Source organism: Benincasa hispida, chromosome 10 (assembly GCF_027475165.1).
Source record: "Benincasa hispida cultivar pf3 chromosome 10, pf3_genome.v1.1, whole genome shotgun sequence".
NCBI lineage: Eukaryota > Viridiplantae > Streptophyta > Magnoliopsida > Cucurbitales > Cucurbitaceae > Benincasa > Benincasa hispida.
Window position 1 is genome coordinate 25,380,829 of NC_143487.1, and position 24,232 is coordinate 25,405,060.

Sequence of the window (24,232 nt, forward strand, 5' to 3'; positions counted from 1 at the left end):
TCATAACTAAAGAATAAAATGAAAATAGTTTTCATTTTGCAAAGGGATCAGAACATTGCTTCAAAAAGTTATATACTACCCATCGTATAGTTAACGAGATCCTACACGCTAGCTTAAGTTTTCCTAAACGATCGTGTACACGCGCAGTCGACCTAAATGATCATGTAGCTTTTACTAAGCAATCACGCATGAGAATGATATTACCTAAACAATCGTCTAAACGATTAGACCTGATTACCTAAACGATCGTGCACCTTTTTCTAAATGATCAAGCACCCGTCTATACGATAGACACAAACTCTCCCACTTGCTTGGTCGTTAAATACGATTGTGTTTCCTCCTTCCCTCTACCAAATCCAACAGAGCCCATACCTCCTGGATTCTCACTCCAATAATACCAAGGTCACTGAGTGGTGGTGTCCTCCTTGCTGCTTGTTCGTGTAGAAGACCATTCAGTGGTAAGCGACAACGAGATTTGGTAGACCATTGAATTGGCGATCACAATGATAGCGAGAGGTGCTATTCCTAACGAGATCAAGAGAAAGACAGAAGAAGGGTTCTTCAAAGGTGAGTCTTTCGATTCTTTATATTTAAGTTTTCATAGCATGTCATAATTTATTATGATGCATAACTTGTATGTATGTTTGTGAATGCGGTATTTTTGTCACTGAATTTGGAACGATCTTGCTCTGCTCATAGGTACTCTTTGATAAGAGTTTCTTCAATTGGTATTAGAGTCAGGTTATGATATTGCAAATCCATTGTTGTATAGAATAGCATTTACATTCTTGATGGGTAAATAATGTCTACATTCTATTTAATCATTAAATACTTTTGTGGATGTGGATTAATGGAGTTTTTTGGGATGATGCCTCTGGTTATTTAATTCTTTTACATTTAAAGTTAATTGTAAGGGTCCCTGTGTTTTTTGGCGTATTAACTTGCTATCGAGTCAGTAATTCAAAGAGTTTGAGTCACTGTGAGTCACTCGTGATGAGTCTTCAAGGCAAAAAGTTGCGCTGTACATCGAGGATGAAGACGACCAAGCATTGGTCAGATCGTGTAAACGATGGGGTAAGCGATCATTGAGTATGGGATACTTGGCAGCATGTTGATGCGTGCGCACTAGATGATCATATGGCTAAGCAAGCTTCATCCCTTAGTTACAGACTATACGATCATGCTTCACAACAACGTCGTTGTCTAAACGATCGTTTAGACTTGTGCGTTTAATGTTTGGTGTGCTAAACAATTGAGTTCCTCCTACTTCATCGCATTGTAAATGGTACTCGATCGTAGCTAAACAATCGTGGATACTTGGCCTGTTTACTAAACGATCTGGGAGGCATCGCCCAGGCGGTTCAAGACCCGGTTTGCCATGAACCGATTTGCTCGATGGAGTTATGTAAGTATAATTTTATTTCCATTTTTGAGGTCTTTCATCCCGATCTATTAGCCATTAGTGAATGTACATAGGATATATGTTTGGTTATATGTCATGTGGTATGCCATATAGTTGAAAGCCCACCTTGTATCATATCTATATTATAAGTGTTATGATATAGTAGTTTGTATGACTTAAATTACATAAGAGCATGCTCATACATCATATAATTTAAGATTTATATTTATGCATGTATTAAACATAGAGATGCATCATCTTTATATTATAAATGTTATAGTATAAGGGTGTATGGAAGAATGTTTGCTTAGTTCATTACAAGTATATAAAAGTTATATATAGTAATGAATGGACATTGCATGAAGCATGACACATAGGTTAAATTTATAAGTGCTATAAATACCTAGTTGTGCATGGTAATGTGTATAGGTTTTGGTTGTTTCTTTTATAAGAGTTATAAGGGAAATTAGAACTAAAATCAATAAGAAAGACATGCATGCAAACTTAGGCTTGAATCATGATTTTAAAAGAGTTTTAAAACTTGGTGGAGATAGACCTAAGATCACGGTTCTAATGAGATTAGCAATCTAAGGTTTAATCTTTTAATCAATTTAATAGGATTAAATTGACTAATAAAAGATTAAATATGTAGCAAATCTATCTATAAGGGACGTTTTGTCTAAGGCGGATTCTGTCTAGGCTGGGATATTTAAGCTGAGGGAAATGGAACATCCTTACCTAGGAACCTACCTGGAAAGGTGAATTAGATAGATTTGATGCATGCATGCAAATTTAAGGACAGATTGTTAAAGAGTTTAATTGAACTACTTGAACTTGTTTAATTTCAAAGACAAGATTATTTTTGAGCAAATGAAACTGACTTAGATAAAATCAGTAGCCGGATGGTCTAAGTTAATGAACCCCTAGGTAGAACATAAAGTGGGAGGTACTTAGGGTATATGATACTTCATTTAAACCTCTTCGTGTCTCTCCTTTTATGTTCACATCGTGAGATCTATCCTCGGCCTCTGGAATCCGAGGAGTGTCCCCCTTAAGGATGGTGTTTGGGTAGGTCAATATCAAGGTGAATGGAGAAAATGTTCATAGTAAGTGGGAGCGGGACATGTGACAGCATATCCCACGGTCTCTCTCATTGGGTTGGATAACATTTTTGTGCATCGCTTCGAGGCACCCTGAGAATGTCCCCCTATAGGATGGTAGTTTTGCACGATTCTTTATCTGTTTTCTGTATAGGATAAGGTTGCTTTAGTCTCTTTTCCTAATATGTTTTTTCCCTACGATGGGTGCATTCGGGCGAGACTCTAGGGCCGAAATGAGGGGTTACACTTACGCAAAATTGTTAAAGGTTAACAGTTCTTGACCAAAAAATGATGACTATTAGGGTCGGTTACAAGAGTTGTTTCTGCCTAATGGTTGAGATTGTCTCATCTCAGTGAAGGGGCATCTGATCACACTATTTGTGACGTTTGTCCTCCTTCGCTTAGGCATCATTGCGAAATAAAAGTCTTTTCACTTAGGGTACTTAGAAACTATTTTGCTAAAACTAAAAATGGTGTTAAAATGTGGTGTTGCATAGATTATTAAGTTTGTTCATTTTTAGCAACGTAATTATGGCTACAGCCACATTAGCTCTATTAATCGCCGACAAACTGACTGGCAAAAACTACGCTAGTTGGAAGCATACGATCATAATAATTTTAATCATCGATGACCTGAGGTTCATCCTTACGGAGGAGTGACCTCTCATTCCACCTCAGAATGCCATTCGAAATGTTTAGGAGGCTTATGAGCGTTGGACACGGGCAAATGAGAAGGCTCGAGCTTATATCTTGGCTAGTCTTAACGACGTTTTGGCCAAGAAGCATGAGCCTTTGGTCTCAGCGCATGAGATCATGGAATCCCTACGGGGAATGTTTGGACAACCATCTAGACAGCTCAAGCATGAGGCTTTGAAATGCATCTTCAACTCCAAAATGGAGGAAGGCACCTCTGTTCATGAACATGTGCTTAATATGATGGTCCACTTCAACGTGGCAGAGATGAATGGGTCGTGCATCGAAGAGGGCAGCCAGGTTAGCATCATCCTGCATTCTTTGCCGGATAGCTTCTTGCACTTTGTCAGCAATGCGATTCTAAACAAAGTGGACTATATCCTTACAACTCTCCTAAAAAAGTTGCAGACATTCCAATCCTTGCTGAAAAGTAAGGAGAAGAAGGTTGATGAGGAAAATGTTGCTTCATCTTCAAAGAAGTTCCATAAAGGTTCGACCTCAGGAACGAAGTCTGCACCTTCTACTTCTAACACTTCCAAGTGGAAGAAAAAGAAGGATGGTAAGGGGAAGGGGAAGACCCCTGCTAACCCACAGCCTGTCGCTCAGTGGGGAAGGCGACCAGCACTGGGTGACAAAGGAAAGTGTTTCCATTGTAACCAGGATGGGCACTAGAAGCGGAATTGTCCTCGCTAGATCAAGGAGAAGAAGAAGGCTAAGGCCAAGGAAAAACAAGGTAAATATGATTTACTAGTTTTGGAAACTTGTTTAGTGGAGAATGATGATTCTGCCTGGATTATTGACTTTAGGGTCACTAATCATGTTTGTTCTTCTTTTCAGGGGATTAGATCCTGGTGGCAACTAAAGGCTGGAGAGATGACGATGCGAGTAGGCACTGGGCACACCGTCTCAACTGTGGCAGTGGGAGGGCTCCAGTTGACTTTACAGAATGAGTTTATCATTTTGCATGATGTTTATGTAGTTCTCGAGTTAAAGAGGAACTTGATTTCTGTAAAGTGTCTGATACAGTGTAAATATACTCTTAATTTCAAACTGAATAAAGTGTTTATTCATAAAGATGGAGTTAAAATCTGTTCAGCAAATCTGGAAAATAACTTGTATGTGCTAAGGCCATTAGCAACGAGTTCCCTCCATAACATAGAGATGTTCGCGAGCCCTAATAGAACAGAGCAGAGGTAGCTCTTTTCACCTCTATCCATGCACATACATACTATATATATCTTTTTTATTTTTATTTTTTTTTTCACACACTAGTTTTTCCTTTTTCACTATCTAGTTTTACTCTCAGGCACTAAAAGTTATTCCCAAGCCAATAGGGGTCCTTTCGAGGTGACAACAAAAATTCAAGATAGATAATTTGTTTCTAAGTCTTTAAAAGATTTTTTTAAAAAAACCAACTTAGGTTCATTTTACATGGATTTCATGAAAAAAAATGTTTATAAAAAACTCAAAATTGTGAAAATTACCCTTTTTAGAATAGGCAACCCATTGAATGCATCATCAATAAATCATTGAAAGGAAACAACAAATAGAGCGGACAAAAATAGGCACACCATGACACAATTAATTTAATTTTTAATCCTAAACATGCTTCGCCCACCCCCAACTTTAAAAATATACATTGTCCTCAATGCTAAGGACAAAAAGAGAAAGGGAAAAAGGGAACAGAAAAATTCCCCTGGATTTTTGGGCTTTGACATAATCCTCTTATTCCTCAAGAGTCAAAATTGCACATCTCCTATAAAGAAGGGTAAATGTAGTCAGCCGATATTTTAAATCAACAAGAAAATAAAAAGGAAAATTGTAGAAGAAAGGAAAGAAAAGAAAATAAAACTCTTGGTTGCCTCCAGGTAGCGCAACGTTTAATGTCTTTTGTTAGATGCTTGGTGATAGGGGCTCAAGTGATGGTAGGGGGAGCTAACAGGAAGCTTGCACTAACACAATTGACTTCTCCTTCACTGAAAATCATTAAGCGGTGCACATTCACTTTGAATTCCTTCCTACTTTTCAGAATTCTAATTTCCACAGAATCGTAGGGAAATAAATTAATTACCTCAAAGGGACCAAGCCATTTAGATTTCAGTTTATCGGGCATAAGTGATAGATGAGATTTGTGCCTGATCCTTGAGTTTTCTTTGTAGATCCGTGATTTCTCATAGGCCTCCAGCCGCAATTCCTCCAACTCTTATAGCTTTAGCTATCTCTGTTCACCGGCTTGGGCCAAGTTCATATTACACTGTTTGATGGCCCAATATGCTCTATGCTCGATCTTGACCAGTAGGTGGCACGCCTTCCCATAGACAAGCTTAAATGGCGTTGTTCCAATAGGTGTTTTGAATGCAGTCTGTACGCCCAAAGAGCATCATCAAGGCGCATGCTCCAATCTTTCCTAGTTGGGTTCACCGTCTTTTCCAGGATATTTTTTACCTCTCGATTTGATATTTCAGCTTGTTCGTTCATCTGAGCGTGATACAGAGTGGCAACATGATGGCATACTCCATATTTTCTCATGAGTGCCTTGATGGTCCCGTTGCAAAAGTGAATACCCTGGTCACTGATTATAGCACGAGGTATACCAAATCTAGAAAAAATATTAGCTCTTAAGAAACCCGAAACCACAACAGCATTATTAATCCTGGTGGGGATTGCCTTGACCCACTTTGAAACATAGTCAATTGCTAAAAGAATGTATAAATAGCCAAATGAAGAAGGAAAATGGCCCATGAAATCCATACCCATACATAAAAACTCTCACATACAAGAATAGAATTTAATGGCATCTCATTCCTCCTAGAAAGAGATCTTGTCCTCTGGCACCACTCACAAAATTTACAAAATGCAAAGCAGTCGACGAACAAAGAATTCCAAATCAACCCACTAGCTAAGACCTTCCTAGCAGTTCTCCTAGGACTAAAATGCCCTCCACAAGCCATCTCATGACAAAAGGTAAGTACTGATTCAAATTCATCATTTGGGACACACCTCCTAAGATTTGGTCAGAACAAATCTTCCAAAAGTATGGTGGTTTCCAAACAAAGTACTTAGAATCACTTTTCAATTTGGCCCTTCTAGAACTAGGCATATCATAAGGGAACTTACCTGTTACTATGAAATTAACCATGTCTACATACCATGGAGTGGGTGTGAGTTCATCTGGAAAGTCCTCACGTTGGGGTACAGGATCTTCTTCTTGAACTATCTTGCTCAAATGGTCAGCTACCATGTTTTCTGCACCCTTTCTGTCCTTGATGGTCAAATTTAATTCTTGGAGGAGAAGCATCCAACGGACCAATCGGGGTTTTGACTCCTTCTTGGTCATTAGGTACCTAAAAACAGCATGGTCAGTAAAGATAGTGACAGGAAATCCAAGGATGTACGAACGAAATTTATCTAAAGCAAAAACAATGGCCAAAAATTCTTTTTCAGTTGTGGTGTAATTAATTTGATTGGGATTTAGGGTCCTTGATGCAAATCTTATGACGTGGCTCTTCTTGTTGACTCTTTATCCTAGCACCACTCTCACAGCTAGATTGCTAGCATCACACATGATCTTGAACAACACATCCCACCTTAGAGGTTGCAAAATTGGGGTAGGGGTCAACTTCTCCTTTAAGGTGTTGAAAGCCTCTTGACACTTTTTGTCAAACTCAAAGGGAACATCCTTCTGCAATAATGTCAATAGAGGCAATGCCAACTTCGAAAAATCTTTGATGAACCGCCTGTAAAAACCTGTACTTCCAAGGAAAGAACAAATTTTCCTAACACATATTGGATAGGGGAGATTAGCAATAACATCCACCTTAGCTTTATCTATTTCAATTCCTTTTGCAGAAACTAAATGTCCTAGCACAATACCATGGGAAGCCATAAGGTGACATTTTTCATAATTTAAAACAAGATCAGCCTCAATACATTATTTCAAAACTAGACTAAGGTTATGTAAGAAATCCTCAAAAGACTCTCCTTAAATTGTAAAATCATCCATAAACACTTTTATGCACTTTTCTATAAAATATGAAAATATGCTCATCATACACCTTTAGAACGTAACTGGGGAATTGCAAAGCCCAAATGGCATACGTCTGAAGGCATACATACTGTAAGTGCACATGAACGTGGTATTTCTTGGTCTTCTTAGGCAATGGGGATTTGGTAGAATCCAGAAAAGCCATCAAGAAAACAGAAAAATGGTTTTCCGGTGAGTCTTTCCACCATTTGATCCAGAAAAGGGATAGGAAAGTGGTTTTTTTTTTGTTACCTCATTTAATTTTCGAAAATCAATGCAAATCCTCTATTCGTTTTGCACACAAATTGGCACCATCTCTCCTTCATCATTCTTTACAATGGTCATACCGATCTTCTTTGGAACAACATGAATGAGGCTTACCCACTTGCTATCAGGAATGGGGTAAATGATCCGGCCTCTTTAAGCTTGATTATTTCCTTGAGGATAACATCTTTTATGTTGGGATTGAGCCTCCTTAGGGGTTGGACCATGGGCTTAGCTCCTTCCTCTAGAGTGACTCTATACATGCATAGAGCAAGGCTTATTCCCTTGAGATCATCTAAGGTCCATCCAATGGCCTTTTTATAAGTTTTTAGGATGTCAATCAAGGATTCCTCTTGGTCCGGTGTCAATTCTCTGGAAATTATGACTGGAAGGGTATTTCTTTCTCCCAGGTACACATATTTTAAGTGACTAGGGAGAGCTTTCAACTCAGTCCCTTTTACCTGCAAGTCAAGCATATCAAAGTCAGAAGAAGGTTTATCTATTTTGGTAGCATCAACAACAGTAAGAGACAAGTCATGTGGATCTATATCAATACATGGAGTAATTAACGTGTTTGCATCGTCATTTTCATCATGCAATATAACATCTATAAAATCACGTGCCTCAATCAAACATACGGACAAATATTCCTTGGGAAATTTCATGGCATCATACATGTTAAAAGAAACAACCTCCCCATCAAATTCTAAAGACAACAAACCTCTATCTACATCAATTTTTTTTTTAGCTGTTTTCATAAAAGGTCTACCAAGCAGAATTGTAGAAGATGAGGGAGAACAAATTTCATCCATCCTTAATATGTAAAAATCAACTGGAAAAATTAAGTCCTTTACTAGCAAAAGTACATCTTCAACTATACCTAATGGTTGGATATAAGATCTATCAGCCAGTTGGATGCACACAATAATTTTTTATAAATCATTTAATTTTAAATCTTCATAAACATGATAAGGCATAAAATTTATAGAAGCTCCTAGATCTATCATGGCGTGATGGATTACTCTATTACCAATTATACAGGGCAAAGTGAACATAACTGGATCTTGACATTTTTCAGGCATATTATGTTTTAGGAGAGCATATACGTTTTTACTTACCACAACCCTTTCCTTGTCCCTACCTTTTCTCTTATTGGTGCACAGCTCTTTGAGGAATTTAGCATACCTGGGTATTTACTGAATTGCATTCAAGAATGGGTTGTTAATTTGAACCCTTTTGAACATCTCGATCAGCTCTTCATCCCTTTGTTCCTATTTTGGCTTTACTAGCCTGCTAGGAAATGGAGCTTTAGGAATGTAAGATTCAAGAGAAGGTGTAGGAAGGGTACTCACCTTAGGTGGTTGTGTCTCAAAATCACCATCATTCTTTTTAGTTTCTTCATTTGTCTTACCGAGGATCGTCAGAGGAGGTCTTGGGTGATCAAAGCTCCTTACCACTTCTTAGTCTTATAGCACTGACATTAGTGTGGTCTGGTTGGGCAAGAAGTTTTCCAAAAATTTTGTTCTCAATTCGATTTATTGCAGCAGCTAGTTGTATAACTTGAGTCCCTAAATTAGCCATGCATGCTCTGGTTTCTTGTTCATAGGCCTTATTGTCTTGAGACAATTAGAGTGAGTCCTTCTGCAGCTGCTGGAGTTCCTGTTGAAATTTTAAGAGAATTATCAGCTAAAGACTTAACATTGTCTTCTAAAGACATACCTGAGGAAGATGACAACGGTTGATTGGAACGGTTTGAACTGTCATGCCCCTGTTCTTGGGCTCGACCTCCCCACTTAAGGTTAGGGTGATCATGCTAGCCTGGGTTGTAAACTGGGCCATGAGGGTAGTACTTCCTTTGGTATCTCCCAACTGCATTTACTTGAGCTTGAGGACATGCTTCAGATGCATGTCTAGCTACTCCACAGGCTCCACAAGCCTTAACTTGAGCTACTCCTCCCTGGGTCAACTGTGTCACAAGAGAAGTTAAATTAGAAATTTGAGTTTTTAATTATTTAACTTCTAAATTACCAAATACATCAGATTCAGTGGCCCTGGTGCCAAAGTTTTGGTTATTCTCAGCCATGTGAGATATCAATTCTTAGGCCTCCCTAGGGGTTTTGTCAGCAAGAGCACCCCCAACTGCTGAGTCGATTGAGATCCTATCATGGGTAAGCAAGCCACTATAGAAATATTGAATTAGTAATTGGTAAGAAATTTGGTGATGGGGAAAACTAGTACATAAACGTTTATAATGTTCTCAATGTTGAGATAGAGATTCTCCCACAAACTATTTTATACCATAAATGTCTTTCCTTATGGAATGGGCCTTAAAGGCTGGGAAAATTTTTTCAAGAAATTTCTTTTCCAGTTCATTCCAAGTAGTAATTGATCCAAGAGCCAAGTAGTACAACCAATCCTTGGCATCATCCTGTAGTGAAAAAGGAAATGCCCTTAGGATTAGTTGCTCTTCTATGCCTCCATAGGGTCTCATACTTATATAGACCATATGGAAGTCTTTGATGTGTTTGTGGGGGTTCTCCCCTACAAGCCCTCCGGAAGTTGGTAATATATTGATCAATCCTGGTTTTAATTTGAAAGGCACCATGGTTGGTGGAAATACAATGCACAAAGGTTTTTGGTCCATGTCAGGCTTCGCCAGCTCCTTTAAGGTCTTCTCATTATCTTTCTCTCCCATTGTTGTGTTTTCAACATTCTTTGGAAATTTTTCTCTACGTCTCCTTCGGATTCTTCTATCCTTTTGGTCTATATCTGCAAGAAAACAAAATCTGGTCTCCCAGAGGAGTGGGTCATAAACCAAAGGGCAAACTAAATATTTTTTTTATTTATATAAAAGGAGTTCACAAACTTTCCTAGGTCGATTGCCAAGTCTCCTCGGTAATGGTGCCAATTTTGTTTGAACTCGGGAATCGATATCGTTACTCAACCCCAAAATTGAACAAAAAAATCATTTTATTTTCAACGATCTAAAGCTTATACAACAAACTTAGCAAAGCGGTAAGATCAGGGTCAAATTCACAGGGAGACTATTGAATCAATTTAGGACAATTTATGAATTCCAAAAAAAAAAAAAAGAGAAAGAGAAAATTTGATTGTTTTGGTTTTGATGAGGGAAATTAAACAAAAAGAAATAAGAGCAAGTGCAGAAAAAAAAAGGTTTTGAGTCAAATCGAGGGAAAGTCTTGGGATTACTTTGTATGCTTTTTATTTTCTATCCTTAGGTACTAGTTATTTTTTTCCAATCATGTAAACCCCTCGACCTATTAGAAATTCTAATAGCCCAATTAGCCAATTTTTTATGAAAATCTAAATTAGCCCTAATTCAGTTAAAAACTTTTCCTTCTTAGCGACGCCCCAGTTAAAACTGAAAAGCATTAAGAAAGGGTTCAATTGTTGAGACATTCAACAAGTCGAAAAGCCATATCTTGTTGCATGATTTATTTGGGAAAGATTATATTAGGACCCACATGAAAAAATGAACAAAAAACTATACACAAGATTATAGTAAGAATCGAGGCTAATTATACCAATAATTTCTCAACAAATTGACTCAATCACTAAAAAACTGAATAAAACTCTCAAATTTCTCTTTATTCAGGCTTATTCTCGAATGTCTAGTGGTTGCCTTCAAAGTTGACCCTGAGGGTCCTATTTATATGATCCTCGCAACGTCACGACGCTAGGGTCAAGGGTTGCAACGCTTAGTTGCGCCGCACACGCCTTTTGTACCCCGTAAATGTTTGCAGCATCATGACGCTCTAGAGGAGCATTGTGACGTTGTGCTTCTGTCTTCCAGCATCAAGCTTCAGCGTCAGGGGGCGTTGCAATGGTGACGATGACTCAAATTCGAAGCATCGCGACGCTCTGGGCAGCGTTAAGATGCTGCCCTATTCTTAAAGCTACTACCTTTTAGCTTTAAATGAGCGTTGGACTAAGGCTTGAGATGAGCGTTGTGATGCTGGCGTAGGGCAAAATCTTCCTTTTTCAACTCAACTTGATTTAATGCGTTTAGACTCCAATTTTTCTGCTCTTTTGACTCGATTCTTTGTCTTTTCCACGCATCAGCTCCATAGGGTTAATTCTCCTACAAAATTAGCTCCAAGAATTACCCAAATATAGGAAGTTAAGGTTATAAAATTAGCTCTTTTTGAGAGCTAACATACATCTTAGCAAGCATATCTAATGTCTTGACTAAGAAGCATGAGAGCATGGTCACCACAAAGGCAATCATGGACTCACGACAAGCGATGTTCGAACAACCGTCCGCATCTATTGTGTATGATGCTCTCAAATACATTTATAACTCTCGTTGGAAGGAAGGGACCTCTACTAGAGAACATGTTCTGGATATGATGGTCCACTTCAATATCGCGGAGTCAAAACGAGGCTATTATAGATGAGAAAAGTCAGGTCAATTTTATCATGGAATCTCTTCCAAAGAGTTTCCTACAGTTTTGAACGAATGCAATGATGAATAAAATAGAATATAATCTGACTATTCTTCTGAACGAGCTCCAGACTTATCACTTTCTTATGAAGAATAAGAGACAGGAAGGGGAAACAAAGTTGTTACCCCTAACAAATTCCAGAAAGGATCTTCCTTGAGAACAAAGTTTAGACCTTCAACTTTTAAAAATAAGGGTATAAAGATGAAGAAGAAGAAAGAAAAAGGGGAAAAGAAAGCTCCTGCAAAGAAGGGCAAGGGAAAGGTTGTAAAAGGTAAATGTTATCACTGTAACAAGATGGGCACTAATTGTCCCGAGTACCTTGCTGAAAAGGAAGTTAAAAGAATAAAACAAGGTAAATACGATTTACTCGTTGTTTAAACATGTTTAGTGGAGAATTCTCATTTGACATGGATATTAGATTTGGGCATCGCTAACCATATTTGCACTTTTGTTCAGGAAACTAGTCCTTAAAGACAGATTACAGAGGACAAGAGGACTTTCAAGGTGGGAACAAGAGAGGTTGTCTCAGCCAATGCAGTGAGAGATCTAAAGTTGTTTTTTGGAGATAGACACATTTTACTTTAAAATGTATACTATGTACCTAATATGAGAAGGAACTTAATTTCTATCTCTTGTTTGTTAGAACAGTTGTACAGTGTTTCTTTTGAAATCAATGAAGCTTTCATTTGTTCAAGAGGTGTTCAAATAGGTTCTACAAAACTTGAAAACAACTTACATGTGTTAAAACCAACTAAGGCAAAAGCTATTTTGAATATAGAGATGTTTAAAACAACTGAAACTCAAAATAAAAGGTGAAAGGTTTCTCGTAATACCTATATTTGGCATTTAAGACTTGGACACATTAATCTCAATAGGATTGAGAGATTGGTCAAAAGTGGACTCCTAAATCAGTTAGAGGACAACTCTTTACCTCCATGTGAGTCTTTTCTTAAGGGTATAAGATGACCAAAATATCTTTTATGTAAAAGTTCTTAGAGCCAAAGAACCCTTAAGACTCGTACATTTAAATCTCTGTAGTCCAATGAATGTCAAAGCACGAGGAGGGTATGAATATTTTATCAGTTTTATTGATGATTATTGAAGGTATGACTATATTTACCTAATGCATCACAAATCTGAAACCCTTGAAATGTTCAAGGAGTATAAGGTTGAGGTTGAGAACCTGTTAGGTAAAACAATTAAAACATTCCTATCGAATAGAGGTGAACATTTCGATCGAATCGAGGTGGAGAGTATATGGACTTAAGATTCTAGGACCATTTGATAGAATATGGAATCTAGTCTCAACTCAGAGCACAAAATACAACCCAGTAAAATGGTGTGTTGGAAAGGAGAAACTAAATCTTGTTAGACATGGTTTGGTCAATGATGAGCTATGCTCAGTTGCCTAATTCGTTTTTGGGATATGCAGTATAGACTACGGTATATATTTTGAACATGGTTCCTTTAAAAAGTGTTTCAGAAACACCATATTAATAATGGAGAGGGCGTAAAGATATTTTACGTCACTTTAGAATTTGAGGATGTCCGACACACATATTGGTACAAAACCCGAAGAAATTGGAATGTCGTTCAAAATTATGCCTATTCATATGCTACCCCAAGGAAACGAAAGGTGGTATGTTTTATGATCCTCGAGATGATAAATTGTTTATATTGATAAATGCTACATTCTTAGGAGAAGACCATATCAGAAATTATCAACCTTGCAGTAAGCTAGTATTGAATGAAATTTTGAAAGAAGCTACAGATAGATCAACAAGAATTGTTGATCAAACCAGTCCTTTAACAAGGGTTGTTGATGAAGCTGATACACTTGGTCAGCCACATCCTTCTCAAGTATTGAAAGAGCCTCGACGTAGTGGGAAGATTTTTCAATAGCCTAATGGTTACATGGGTTTAATAGAAACTCAGGTCATCATATTTGATGATGGCTTAGAGGATCCATTGACCATTAAATAGTCAATGGAAGATGTGGACCGAGATTATTGGATCAAAGACATGGACCTATAATGGAATCTATGTATTTCAATTCAGTTTGGAAACTTGTAGATCAACCAGATGAGGTAAAACCTATTAGCTGCAAACGGATCTACAAAAGGAAACCAGATCAAGCTGGTAAAATACAGACCTTTAAGGCTCGACTTGTGGCAAAAGGGTTTACCCAAAGAGAGTGGGTAGACTATGAAGAAACTTTTTCTTCTATTGCCATGCTAAAGTCAATAAGGATACTCTTGTCCGTAGTCGCTTTTTATGATTATGAAATCTGGTAAATGGATGTCAAGATAACCTTTCTGAATGGCCATCTTGAGGAGAGTATCTATATAGCTCAACTAGAGGGGTTCATTGAACAGGGTCAAGAGCAAAAAGGTTGTCAAGCTAAAATGATCCATTTCTGGGTTGAAACAAGCGTCTAGATACTAGAATATAATATTTGATACTGCGATCAAATCTTATGGCTTTAAACAGAACGTTGATGAACCTCGTGTTTACAAGAAGATTGTCAACAAAACTGTAGCATTCTTAATATTGTATGTTGATGATATCTTACTCATTGGGAATGTTGTAAGATTTCTGACTAACATTAAGGGATGGCTAGCCACTCAATTCCAAATGAAATATTTGAGAGAAGCTCAGTATATTTTTGGAATCCAAATCGTTTGAAATCGCAAGAACAAAACGTTAGCCTTATCTCAGGCACCTTATATAGACAAGATGTTGTCTAGATAAAAGTTGATGAATTCCAAGAGGGGTTTGCTACCTTTTAGGCATGAAATTCATCTGCCTATGGAATAGCCTTCTAATAGACCTCGAGAAGTTGAGGATGTGAAATGCATTCCCTATGCCTCGGCAATTGGTAGTCTGATGTATGCCATGTTGTGTACACGATCTGACATATGCTATGTAGTAGGAATCATCAGCAGGTTTGAGTCCAATCCGAGATATGATCATTGGGTCGCTGTTAAAAATATCCTCAAGTATCTTTGGAGAATGAGGGAATATATGCTTATGTATGGCAATAAGGATCTGATCCTTATAAGATACACTGACTCTGATTTTCAGACCTATGTAGATTCTAAGAAATCAACTTCGAGATCAATGTCCACTCTAAACGGAGGAGCTATAGTTTGGAGAAGTATAAAGAAAAGTTGTATTTCTTACTCCACCATGGAAGTGGAGTACGTGGTTGCATGTGAAACAATAAAGGAGGCAGTATGACTTAGAAAGTTCTTGACAAATTTGGAAATGATTTCAAATATGCATCTGTTTATCACTCTTTATTATGATAATAGTGGAGTAGTTACAAATTCTAAGGAACCTAGAAGCCATAAGCACAGAAAGAACATTGAGCGCAAATACCATCTCATCAGGGAGGTAGTACATCGAGGAGACGTGATTGTCACGCAGATAGCCTCAAAAGACAATTTAGTTGATTCGTTTACAAAGGCATTCTCGACTAAAGTGTTTAAGAGTCACCTAGTGGGACTAGGAATATAGGTTTTTTTTTTTTTTTTTTTATAAATTTAGGGCAAGTGGGAGAAATCATGGGTATGTGATGCCCTAGTTTATTATATTTATTCTCTCACACTAAACATTGTATATACATATATGTAATCCCATTATAGTTTTAGTCCAAGTGGGATTTTGTTAGGTTGTATGTCCTAAAACTCGCAGTTTGTAAACATTAAACATATTCTATTTGCAATAAAGATGTTATTGTGATTTATTCAATAAAGTTGTTATTGAATATATGAATTGCACTTGTAAAAGCCTAAATCCAATAAACTAATGAACCCCTAGCTATAGCATGAATAGTTGAACTATATGTGAAGACATAAAAGTGGATCAAGTTTGAGTATACAACCAAACCGGTCTATATGTATAAGGATAGGGCTAAGTAGCTTATCCTAGAGACACTATGGATGTGGCCTACTATGTATTTGATAAAAACGATGTGATCCTGAATCGTTCATGTAGAGACATGCAAGTGGGGACATCCTATGCAGAAGATTTTTGCATTAGACCAGACCATAAAGTAGTCACTTTTCTTTATAACGCCGTTTACTGTTAAAAGTGACTATTTCAATTTGATGACCTAAGGTAACTCGATCTTAATCCTGAGCTAACTATGAACTCCTGTTTATTCGGGATTACCTTTTAATCCTGAGTTTACTAGTTGGACCACAAACCAATTGTTCATTAGTGGATCAGTGAAGACTTAATGAACAAGATGTATTATAAGGGTAAAATGGTAATTTTGACCCAACTGTAAATATGAACAACCTATGAAAGATCGACTTACTGATCATGGTTAAATCAAGTGGACACAAATATATCTACAGTGAGGAGAGTGCAGCTACTAGGCTTTAGTGGAGTGTCCTAATAGTTAACGAATGTTGGTTAATTTGATTAAAATAGTTTAACCAATCAATCTCGGATCGTTGGAGCTCATGATCTGTAAGTTCATTAGGTCCCCCTGCTAGCTCATAAACGGACTAAACTTTAGAGCAAAGTGATGAGGGAATTTGAAATGTTCAAATTCAGTTTAAGGAATTATTCATTATATATGATATAATTAAATGTTTAATTATTGAATTAAACAAATTGGAGAGTTATGAATATTTAAATATGATTTGAATATTATATACATAAATAAGGATTCACGTTCGAGATTGGTATTGATCATTAATTTAATATTTGATATTAAATTAATTTAATTAGTTAATTAATTATTTAAAATTAATTATTAGAATTAATTTTATTTAAAACTAATGAATTTTATTTAATATTAATTTTTGAATCATTATTATTTAAACGTGAAATTCATTTTTGACAAATTAAATTGAATTTGGTAGAAAATTCAATTAAAAAAAAAAAAAAAGAAAAATACCGAAAGTGGGTTTATCCCACATTTTCCACTCAATTCCACTCACTTAGTACTTGATTTGGTGTCTTCATTTTATGTAATTTAATTGCATGAACTTATTTTATAAAAATGGAAGTGTAATTTGCTGAAACTTCTTCATGCAACTTTGAATTTTGAAGAGAAAAGTTCTCTTCATATTCTTCACACCATAAGCCTTCCAATATGAAAATTCCCTTAAATTTCTTCATCAATTTGGAATCTACAATCCATTCGAAGGCCAAAGAATAGCAAGGGAGAGTCTTGTGGTTTTCCAAGAGCTGTCCGTGATAAGAATCCTTGAAGAAATTGCGTCAATTGGAGGTTTTACAAAGGTTGTTTTCTGAAATCTTATTTTCTAATATAAACATGCATGTTTGTTTCTTAAAATTAATGAAATTAGAGTGCTTAAGATCCTAATTGCTTCCGCATGTTAATTATTAAGAATGAAGTTCTATAGAGGTTCGACCTCTAGAATGAAGTCTACACCTGCTTTTTCTGGCACCAAAAACTAGAAAAAGAATAAGGGAGGACAGGGTAATGCTAACCCCGCTATTGCCCAAAAGGGTATGAAGGCCAAAGTTGCTAAGGGAATTGGTTTCCACTACAATATAGAGGGACATTGGAAACAAAATTGTCCCAAATATTTGGTAGAAAAGAAGAAATTCGAATAAGATAAATATGATTTACACATTTTGGAAACTTGATCATTGGAGAATGATGATTCTACCTGGATAATAGATTAAGGCACCACTAATTATGTTAGTTCTTCTTTTCAGGGAATTAGTTCCTGGTGGCAGCTAGAGGCTGGGGGAGATGAGGATGCAGGTTGGAACTGCGCATGTCGTCTCAGCGGTTACAGTGGGAGGACTCCAATTAATTTTTTGGAAAAATTTTCCTTTAGAAAATTTTTATGTGATTCCAGATATGAGACGAACCTTAATTTCTGTTACAGCTTTGCTTGAACATTCATATTTTGTAAATTTTCTTATGAATAAAACGTTTATTTATAAGAATGGAGTAAATATTTGTTTATCAAACCTAGAAAGTAATCTTTATGTGCTAAGTCTGTTAGCTTCTAAACATCTCCTTAATACTAAGTTATTTAGAACCATATAACTTAAAATAAAAGATAAAAAAGTTTCTCCTAAAAAAATGCCCAACTTTGACACCTAAGATTAGGACACATAAATCTCAATAAGATTGAGAGGTTGGTTATGAGTAGACTTCTAAGAGAGTTAGAAGAAAATTCTTTACCAGTATGTGAGTCATGCCTTGAAGGAAAAATGAATAAAAGACCTTTTACTGAAAAAGGTCATAGAGCTAAAGAGCCCTTAGAACTTATACATTTGGACCACTGTGGTCCTTCGAATGTTAAGGCAAGAGAAAGATTTGAATATTTCATCTATTTTATAGATGATTTTTCATGATATGGGTATGTTTACCTAATGCAACATAAGTTTAAATCTATTGAAAAGTTCAAGGAGTACAAAGCTGAAGTTGAAAATTCATTAGGTAAAATAATTAAAATACTTCGAACTAACCAAAATGAAGAGTATTGGATTTAAAATTCCAAGACTATTTGATAGAACATGGAATTGTATCCTAATTCTCTGCACCTGGTACACCTTAGCAGAATGGTGTATCAGAAAGAAGAAATCGAACCTTGTTGAACATGGTATAGTCTATGATGAGTTACATTCATTTAACTAATCTGTTTTGGGGTTATGCAGTACGTATGTAGTACAAATTGCAACTTATATTTTGAACTTTATTCCATCCAAGAGTGTTTCTGAAACACCTCTGGAATTATGGAATGACCGTAAAGACAGTTTATGTCATTTCAGTATTTGAGGTTGCCCAACATATGTGCTTGAAGCTAAAAATGGAACTTCGTTCAAACTTATGCCTATTTGTAGGCTACCCTAAGGTACGAGAGGTGGTTATTTCTATGATGTTAAAGATAATAAAGTGTTTGTGTCAACAAATGAAACATTTTTAGAAGAGGACCACATCAGGGACACACAATAAGATAGTGTTAAACGAGGTTTCCAACAAAACTACTAAACCTTCAACAAGAATTATTGAAAAGCCTAGTACATCAACAAAAGTTGTTGATGTCTATTCAACTAGTCGGTCACATCCACCTCAATTGTTGAGGGAACCTCAATGAAGTGGGAGGGCTGTGAACCTACCTATTCGTTATATGGGTTTAATAGAAATCCTAACCGTCATATCGGATGGCGACGTTGAGGATCCATTGTCTTATAAAAAGCCAATGGAAGATGAGATGAATGGATCAAAGTTATGGATCTCGTAATGGAGTCTATGTACTACAATTCAGTTTTGTTTTGTAGATCAACCTAATGGGGTAAAACCTATAGGTTGCAAATTGATCTACAAGACAAAAAGGGTTGTTGATGGTAAGATTTAGACCTTTAAGGTTAGACTAGTGACAAAGGGTTATATCTAGATTGAGGAAGTTGACTACGAGGAGACTTTCTCACCTGTTGTCATAAAGTCTATCCAAATACTCCTATTCATTGCCGCATATTATGAGTCTGAGATTTTGCAATGGACGTTAAGACTTCTTTTTTGAATGATTATCTTGAGGAGACCATCTTTATATTAAAGGTATTTTATTTGATATTTAATTGCATTAACCAAAAAAACCAATAAACTAAGATCTAAGATAATCTTTTGTAACTTAAACATGTATGTGGAGACATACATGTGAATCATGTTTAAGTGATAACCTAAATGGTATGTAGTAGATGGATAACGTTGGGGATCTTATTTTGGTGACATTATGAGTATGCCCACTTTGCAGTTGTTACAATTGTTGTAAAGTGCTACAAATGATCTAATCTTGATTATGCATGTGGAGATATGTGAGCAGGAGTGTTTTGTCCAAAGAGTTTGTATAAGACCAGGCCATGAAATGAAAAGTCTCTCTGTATAACACCGTTGATAGAACACAATTACATTTCACCAGGATGACCATAGGTGACTTGACCTGAATCCTAGGTAAGTTGTCAACTCTTGCCTTTAAAGACGGTCCTTTGATCTACATAGGTGAGAATGGCCTATATCGCTGACTCAATATGCCTACCATTTTTGGGATTTGTCTAATTGGGGAGATGGGAATGCAACTACACAAGAAGAAATTCACTCCTTCTTTATAGTTAGAGTAAGTAAAGAAATTGTTCCCTTAAGAGCTAATTCCAGGGCTTGAAAAATGTGGTGTCACACCCTCTCCTGGCTCAAGAGGGGTTCGGTCATAGTTGTGTTGGGGTTGGTGCCCAAAATCTTGTAGGGTCTTATAGTTTGTAATTGTATTATACAAACATCTTATTTATCTAATAAAATATGTGATGTTTTATTTGACATTTAGTGCATTAATCCACAAACCAATAAACTAACATCCTAGGTTATCTTGTAGCTTAAACATGTATGTAGAGACATACAGATGGATTATGTTTAAGTGATAACCTAAATGGTCTATAGTAGATGGATAAGGTTGGATACCTTATCCTGGTGACATTATGATTATGACCCAGTTTGTAGATGTTACAATTGTTGTAAAGTGCCATAAATGATCTGATTCTAATCATTCATGTGGAGAAATGTGAGGGGGGATATTCTATACAAATGAGTTTGTATAAGACCAGACCACGAAATGACTAGTCTTATTATATAATGTCGTTCATAATAGAGACTTAAATATCACCAGGATGACCATAGGTAACATGACTTGAATCCTGAGTGAGTTGTAAACTCCTGCCTATGAAGGCGATCCTTTGATTTGTATTGGTGAGAATGGCCAGATCGCCGACTCAACAAATCTACCATCTTGGGGATTTGTATGATTGGAAAGCTAGGAATACAGCTACACAAGAAGGAATTCACTTCTTCCCCAATGTCAGGGTAAGTAGATAAATTAGTTTCTTAATGGTAGATTCTGGGCTTGAACAATGTGGCGCCACACCCTCTCCTGACCTGAGAGAGTTTTGGTCATAGTTGGACTATGATTTATTGTTCATTAGAGGGATCAGTGGTACTTAAGGAGTTAGATGTAAGTATAGGGGCAAAATGGTAATTTTGGTCCAGCTATACTTATGAGCAATTTGTGAAGGGTCATTGTAATGTTGATTGGTTATATCTAATGGACACAAAAATATATTTGTAGTGCGAAGAGTGCAACAGTTGGTATTTAGTGGACTGCCCGTCAGTTAACGGATGGTGAATAATTTAATTAAAGGTGTTTAGTTAATAATTCAAGTACAGTTGGAGATTCAAGCTACAGGTCCATGAGGTCTCCTCTATAGCTTAAAGGAAATTAATGAGAATAAATTTTTGGATTAATTTGAATAGTTTAAATTAATTGAGGGAATTAATTATATGTGATATAATGAATTTAATCTAATTATATTTGATATAATTACTATAATGTATTTGATACATTACAATATAAAGTTTATTTGAGAAGAAATAAATATTTGAATATGATTCAAATATTGATTATTTGAATTAGATTCATATAATTAAATTTAATATAAATGTGATTTATATTAAAAGTCATTAGTGAGAGAGAATTGAAACTGGGTTATATTAATTTTGTTACAATATAGAAACTATAGGTTATATGTTATATTTGATATAACATATAGTTTAATATATATATATTATGATAAGGTAGTTATCCTATATATATATATATATATATATATATATATATATATATATATTTATTAAAAATAAATTATTATTTAAAAAAAAATTGGGAGGAACTCCCTCCCCCTCTTTTCTCTCCTCTACATGATAATGGGGATTGGTTGCTTCATCTTCCACATTCTGTTTCTTCACAGTGAGACAACATAGAATTGACTCAGAAACGTTATGTGATTTTTTTCCCAATCTTCTCCTCCTCTCAAATTTCTTTTCCCTCATCCAAAATAGCCAAAGGCCACACCTCCTCGATTCTCATCCAAAGAACACAGATTTCCATCGTGGTGGTGTTCCATTAATTCGAGGGATTTTTTAATTGAAGATTGGTCTTCAAGGTAAGGGTTTCTGAAACCCAATTTTTTTCTTCAATTAAATGTATATTTACCTATTTGTTTGCTGTAAAATCGTTGTTCTGTAAATTTGGGATTTTGGGTTCGATCTTGTTTCTACTCAAAGGCCTTTAACGGTTCCTTCAATTTGTATTAGAGTAAGATTTTTTGCCCAATTTTTTTTCCAAAATTTGGAATAATTTTACAGTGTTTTGGTGCGATTTAACATTCTATCATTTTTCATGTGATGAATGTTTAAGAATGGGTTTGATTAAAATTGTTGGATGTTTTTGGGATTGACTCTTTTTTTTTTATTGCCTTCTTTTTCCAATTTGGTTTGTAAGGTCCCATGTTTTGGGGTAATATATTGCTATTTAGTTTGTAACTTTAAGTCCTCGAGTCATTCGTGGATTTTCCAGTGCCAATCTAGTGAAAACGAGACCAAATTTGATGGAGAAAGGATGGAGAACGCGGTAATATGTAGAGACTGTACCGCAGCGTTGCAACGTTATGCCCTAGCTTACAATGTTGTGATGAAGAATAACGTTGTGTTCTTTCCGTAGCGTTGCAACACCCTGAGATGGAAAGAACAAACTGGTTCTTGTCCAGCTCGGTTCATGCCTCGCTTGGTTCGTTTGCGGTTTAGTCAGTTCGAGCGTTTTGGGTCCGGTTCGAAGGTTGGATGGTTCGGTTCGAGTGGTTTAAGGCCCAGTTCACTTGTTTTGAACCGGTTGATGTTTTTTATGTAATAGTTAGATTTTTTTATTAATTAAATTAATATAAGTGTTATATTAATTTAATTAATTTTTTAAGTGTCCAATCTCGGTCCAATAATTTTTTTTATTAATTATGCATTTGATGTATGATTTTTATTTAAATATATATGTCATATTGTATGTCATATAGTATTAAATCCCACCATAGGTTTTGCATTTAATTTTATGCATCATTTATATTATAAGAGTTATAATATATAGTATGAATGTACGTTTAAATGTATGTTATTATTTATTTCATTACTTTAGTATATAAATGATATGTATATTAGTAATGAAATGGAATTGCATAAAGCATGTCACCTCTTTAGGTAATTTATAATTGTTATAATATTACCTAGGTATGCTTAACTTGCAATGTATGGTTTAAATTTATTTCATTTTCTTATAATTCTTATAACAAAATGAAATTAGAAATTAAAATCGATAAATCAGAATTGCATGCAAACCTTAGGTTAATTTTTTTTTTCAAAGTAGTTTTAAAATATGAATCATATAGACCTAAGTTCACATTTCTAATGAGATTAGAAATTTAGTTTAATCTCTTAAGTAGTTTAATAGGATTAAATTGATTTTTAATTAAAAGATTAAAATTGTAACAAATGTATCTATAAGGAACCTTTTGTCTAAGGTTAGTTCTGTCTAGGTTGGGGTGTTTAAGTTGATGGAAACGTAACACCCCTACCTGGAAACTTTCTTGGAAAGGTGAATTAGATAGATTTATTACAAGTATTCAATTGTTGGTTAACATTTTTTAAAGTGTTTAATGAACTTTAATCAAATTTTAATCAAATTTTTTAACTTTCCGAAGAAAATGTTGTTTTTGGGAAAATTAAACAATCACCTAGTTAAGATCAGTAGTCGGATTTTTCTAAGTTAATTAACCCTAGGTAAAATAATAAGTGGGAGAAAAATGGGGTATATGATACTTCAATTTATCCTCTTCACGTTTCTCCCTAAATGTTTACAGAGATTTATACTCAGCCTCGAGGCACCTTGAGTGTCCAGCTATGGATGGTATTTGTATAGATCAATATCAAGGTGAATGGAGGGAGTGCTTGTAGTAAGTGGGAGCGAGACATGGGACAACACATCCATTGGTCTCACTCATTAGTTTGAAGTAAAGTCTCATGTACAGCCTCATGGCACCTTGAGTGTCACCCTACGGATAGCATTTTTGCATGACGCTTTATTCAAACTCCAAAAGTTGTTAAGAGTTACTTTAGTTTTTGCCCTCAGTTTTTTCCAATGGTTAGCTCATTGGGGCGGAACTATAGAATCTAAAAGGAGGGGTTACACTTACAAGAAATGTTAAGCGAGTTTAACAATTTCTGGACCGAACAATGATGACTGATAGTTACAGTAACAAAGGGTTGTTCTGTCTATTGATTGAGATTGTCACATTTCAGTAAAGGGTCACCTAATCACCCTACGGTAGCTTTTTTCCTGTCTCACTGAAGCATTATTACAAAATATATGTTACTTAGGGTGCATTAGATTATTTTTCTAAAATTTATTTGTTTTTC

General features: G+C 35.8%; 2 protein-coding genes across 2 annotated transcripts; both read right to left on the reverse strand.

Annotated features, from left to right (window-relative positions):
* Positions 1-5,439: 5,439 nt before the first annotated feature.
* On the reverse strand, positions 5,440-8,295 carry LOC150033214 (uncharacterized). The gene is made up of 4 exons (XM_090306324.1): positions 7,601-8,295; positions 6,783-6,971; positions 6,313-6,539; positions 5,440-5,891 (listed from the first exon to the last, which is right to left on the reverse strand). Exons 1-4 carry the CDS (start codon positions 8,293-8,295, stop codon positions 5,440-5,442), a joined length of 1,563 nt encoding a protein of 520 aa, XP_090162450.1.
* A 797-nt stretch (positions 8,296-9,092) lies between these two features.
* LOC150033215 (uncharacterized) lies at positions 9,093-10,178 on the reverse strand. The gene is made up of 2 exons (XM_090306325.1): positions 9,782-10,178; positions 9,093-9,142 (listed from the first exon to the last, which is right to left on the reverse strand). The coding sequence occupies exons 1-2, from the start codon at positions 10,176-10,178 to the stop codon at positions 9,093-9,095; spliced, it is 447 nt and encodes a 148-aa protein (XP_090162451.1).
* Between the last annotated feature and the right edge of the window lie 14,054 nt (positions 10,179-24,232).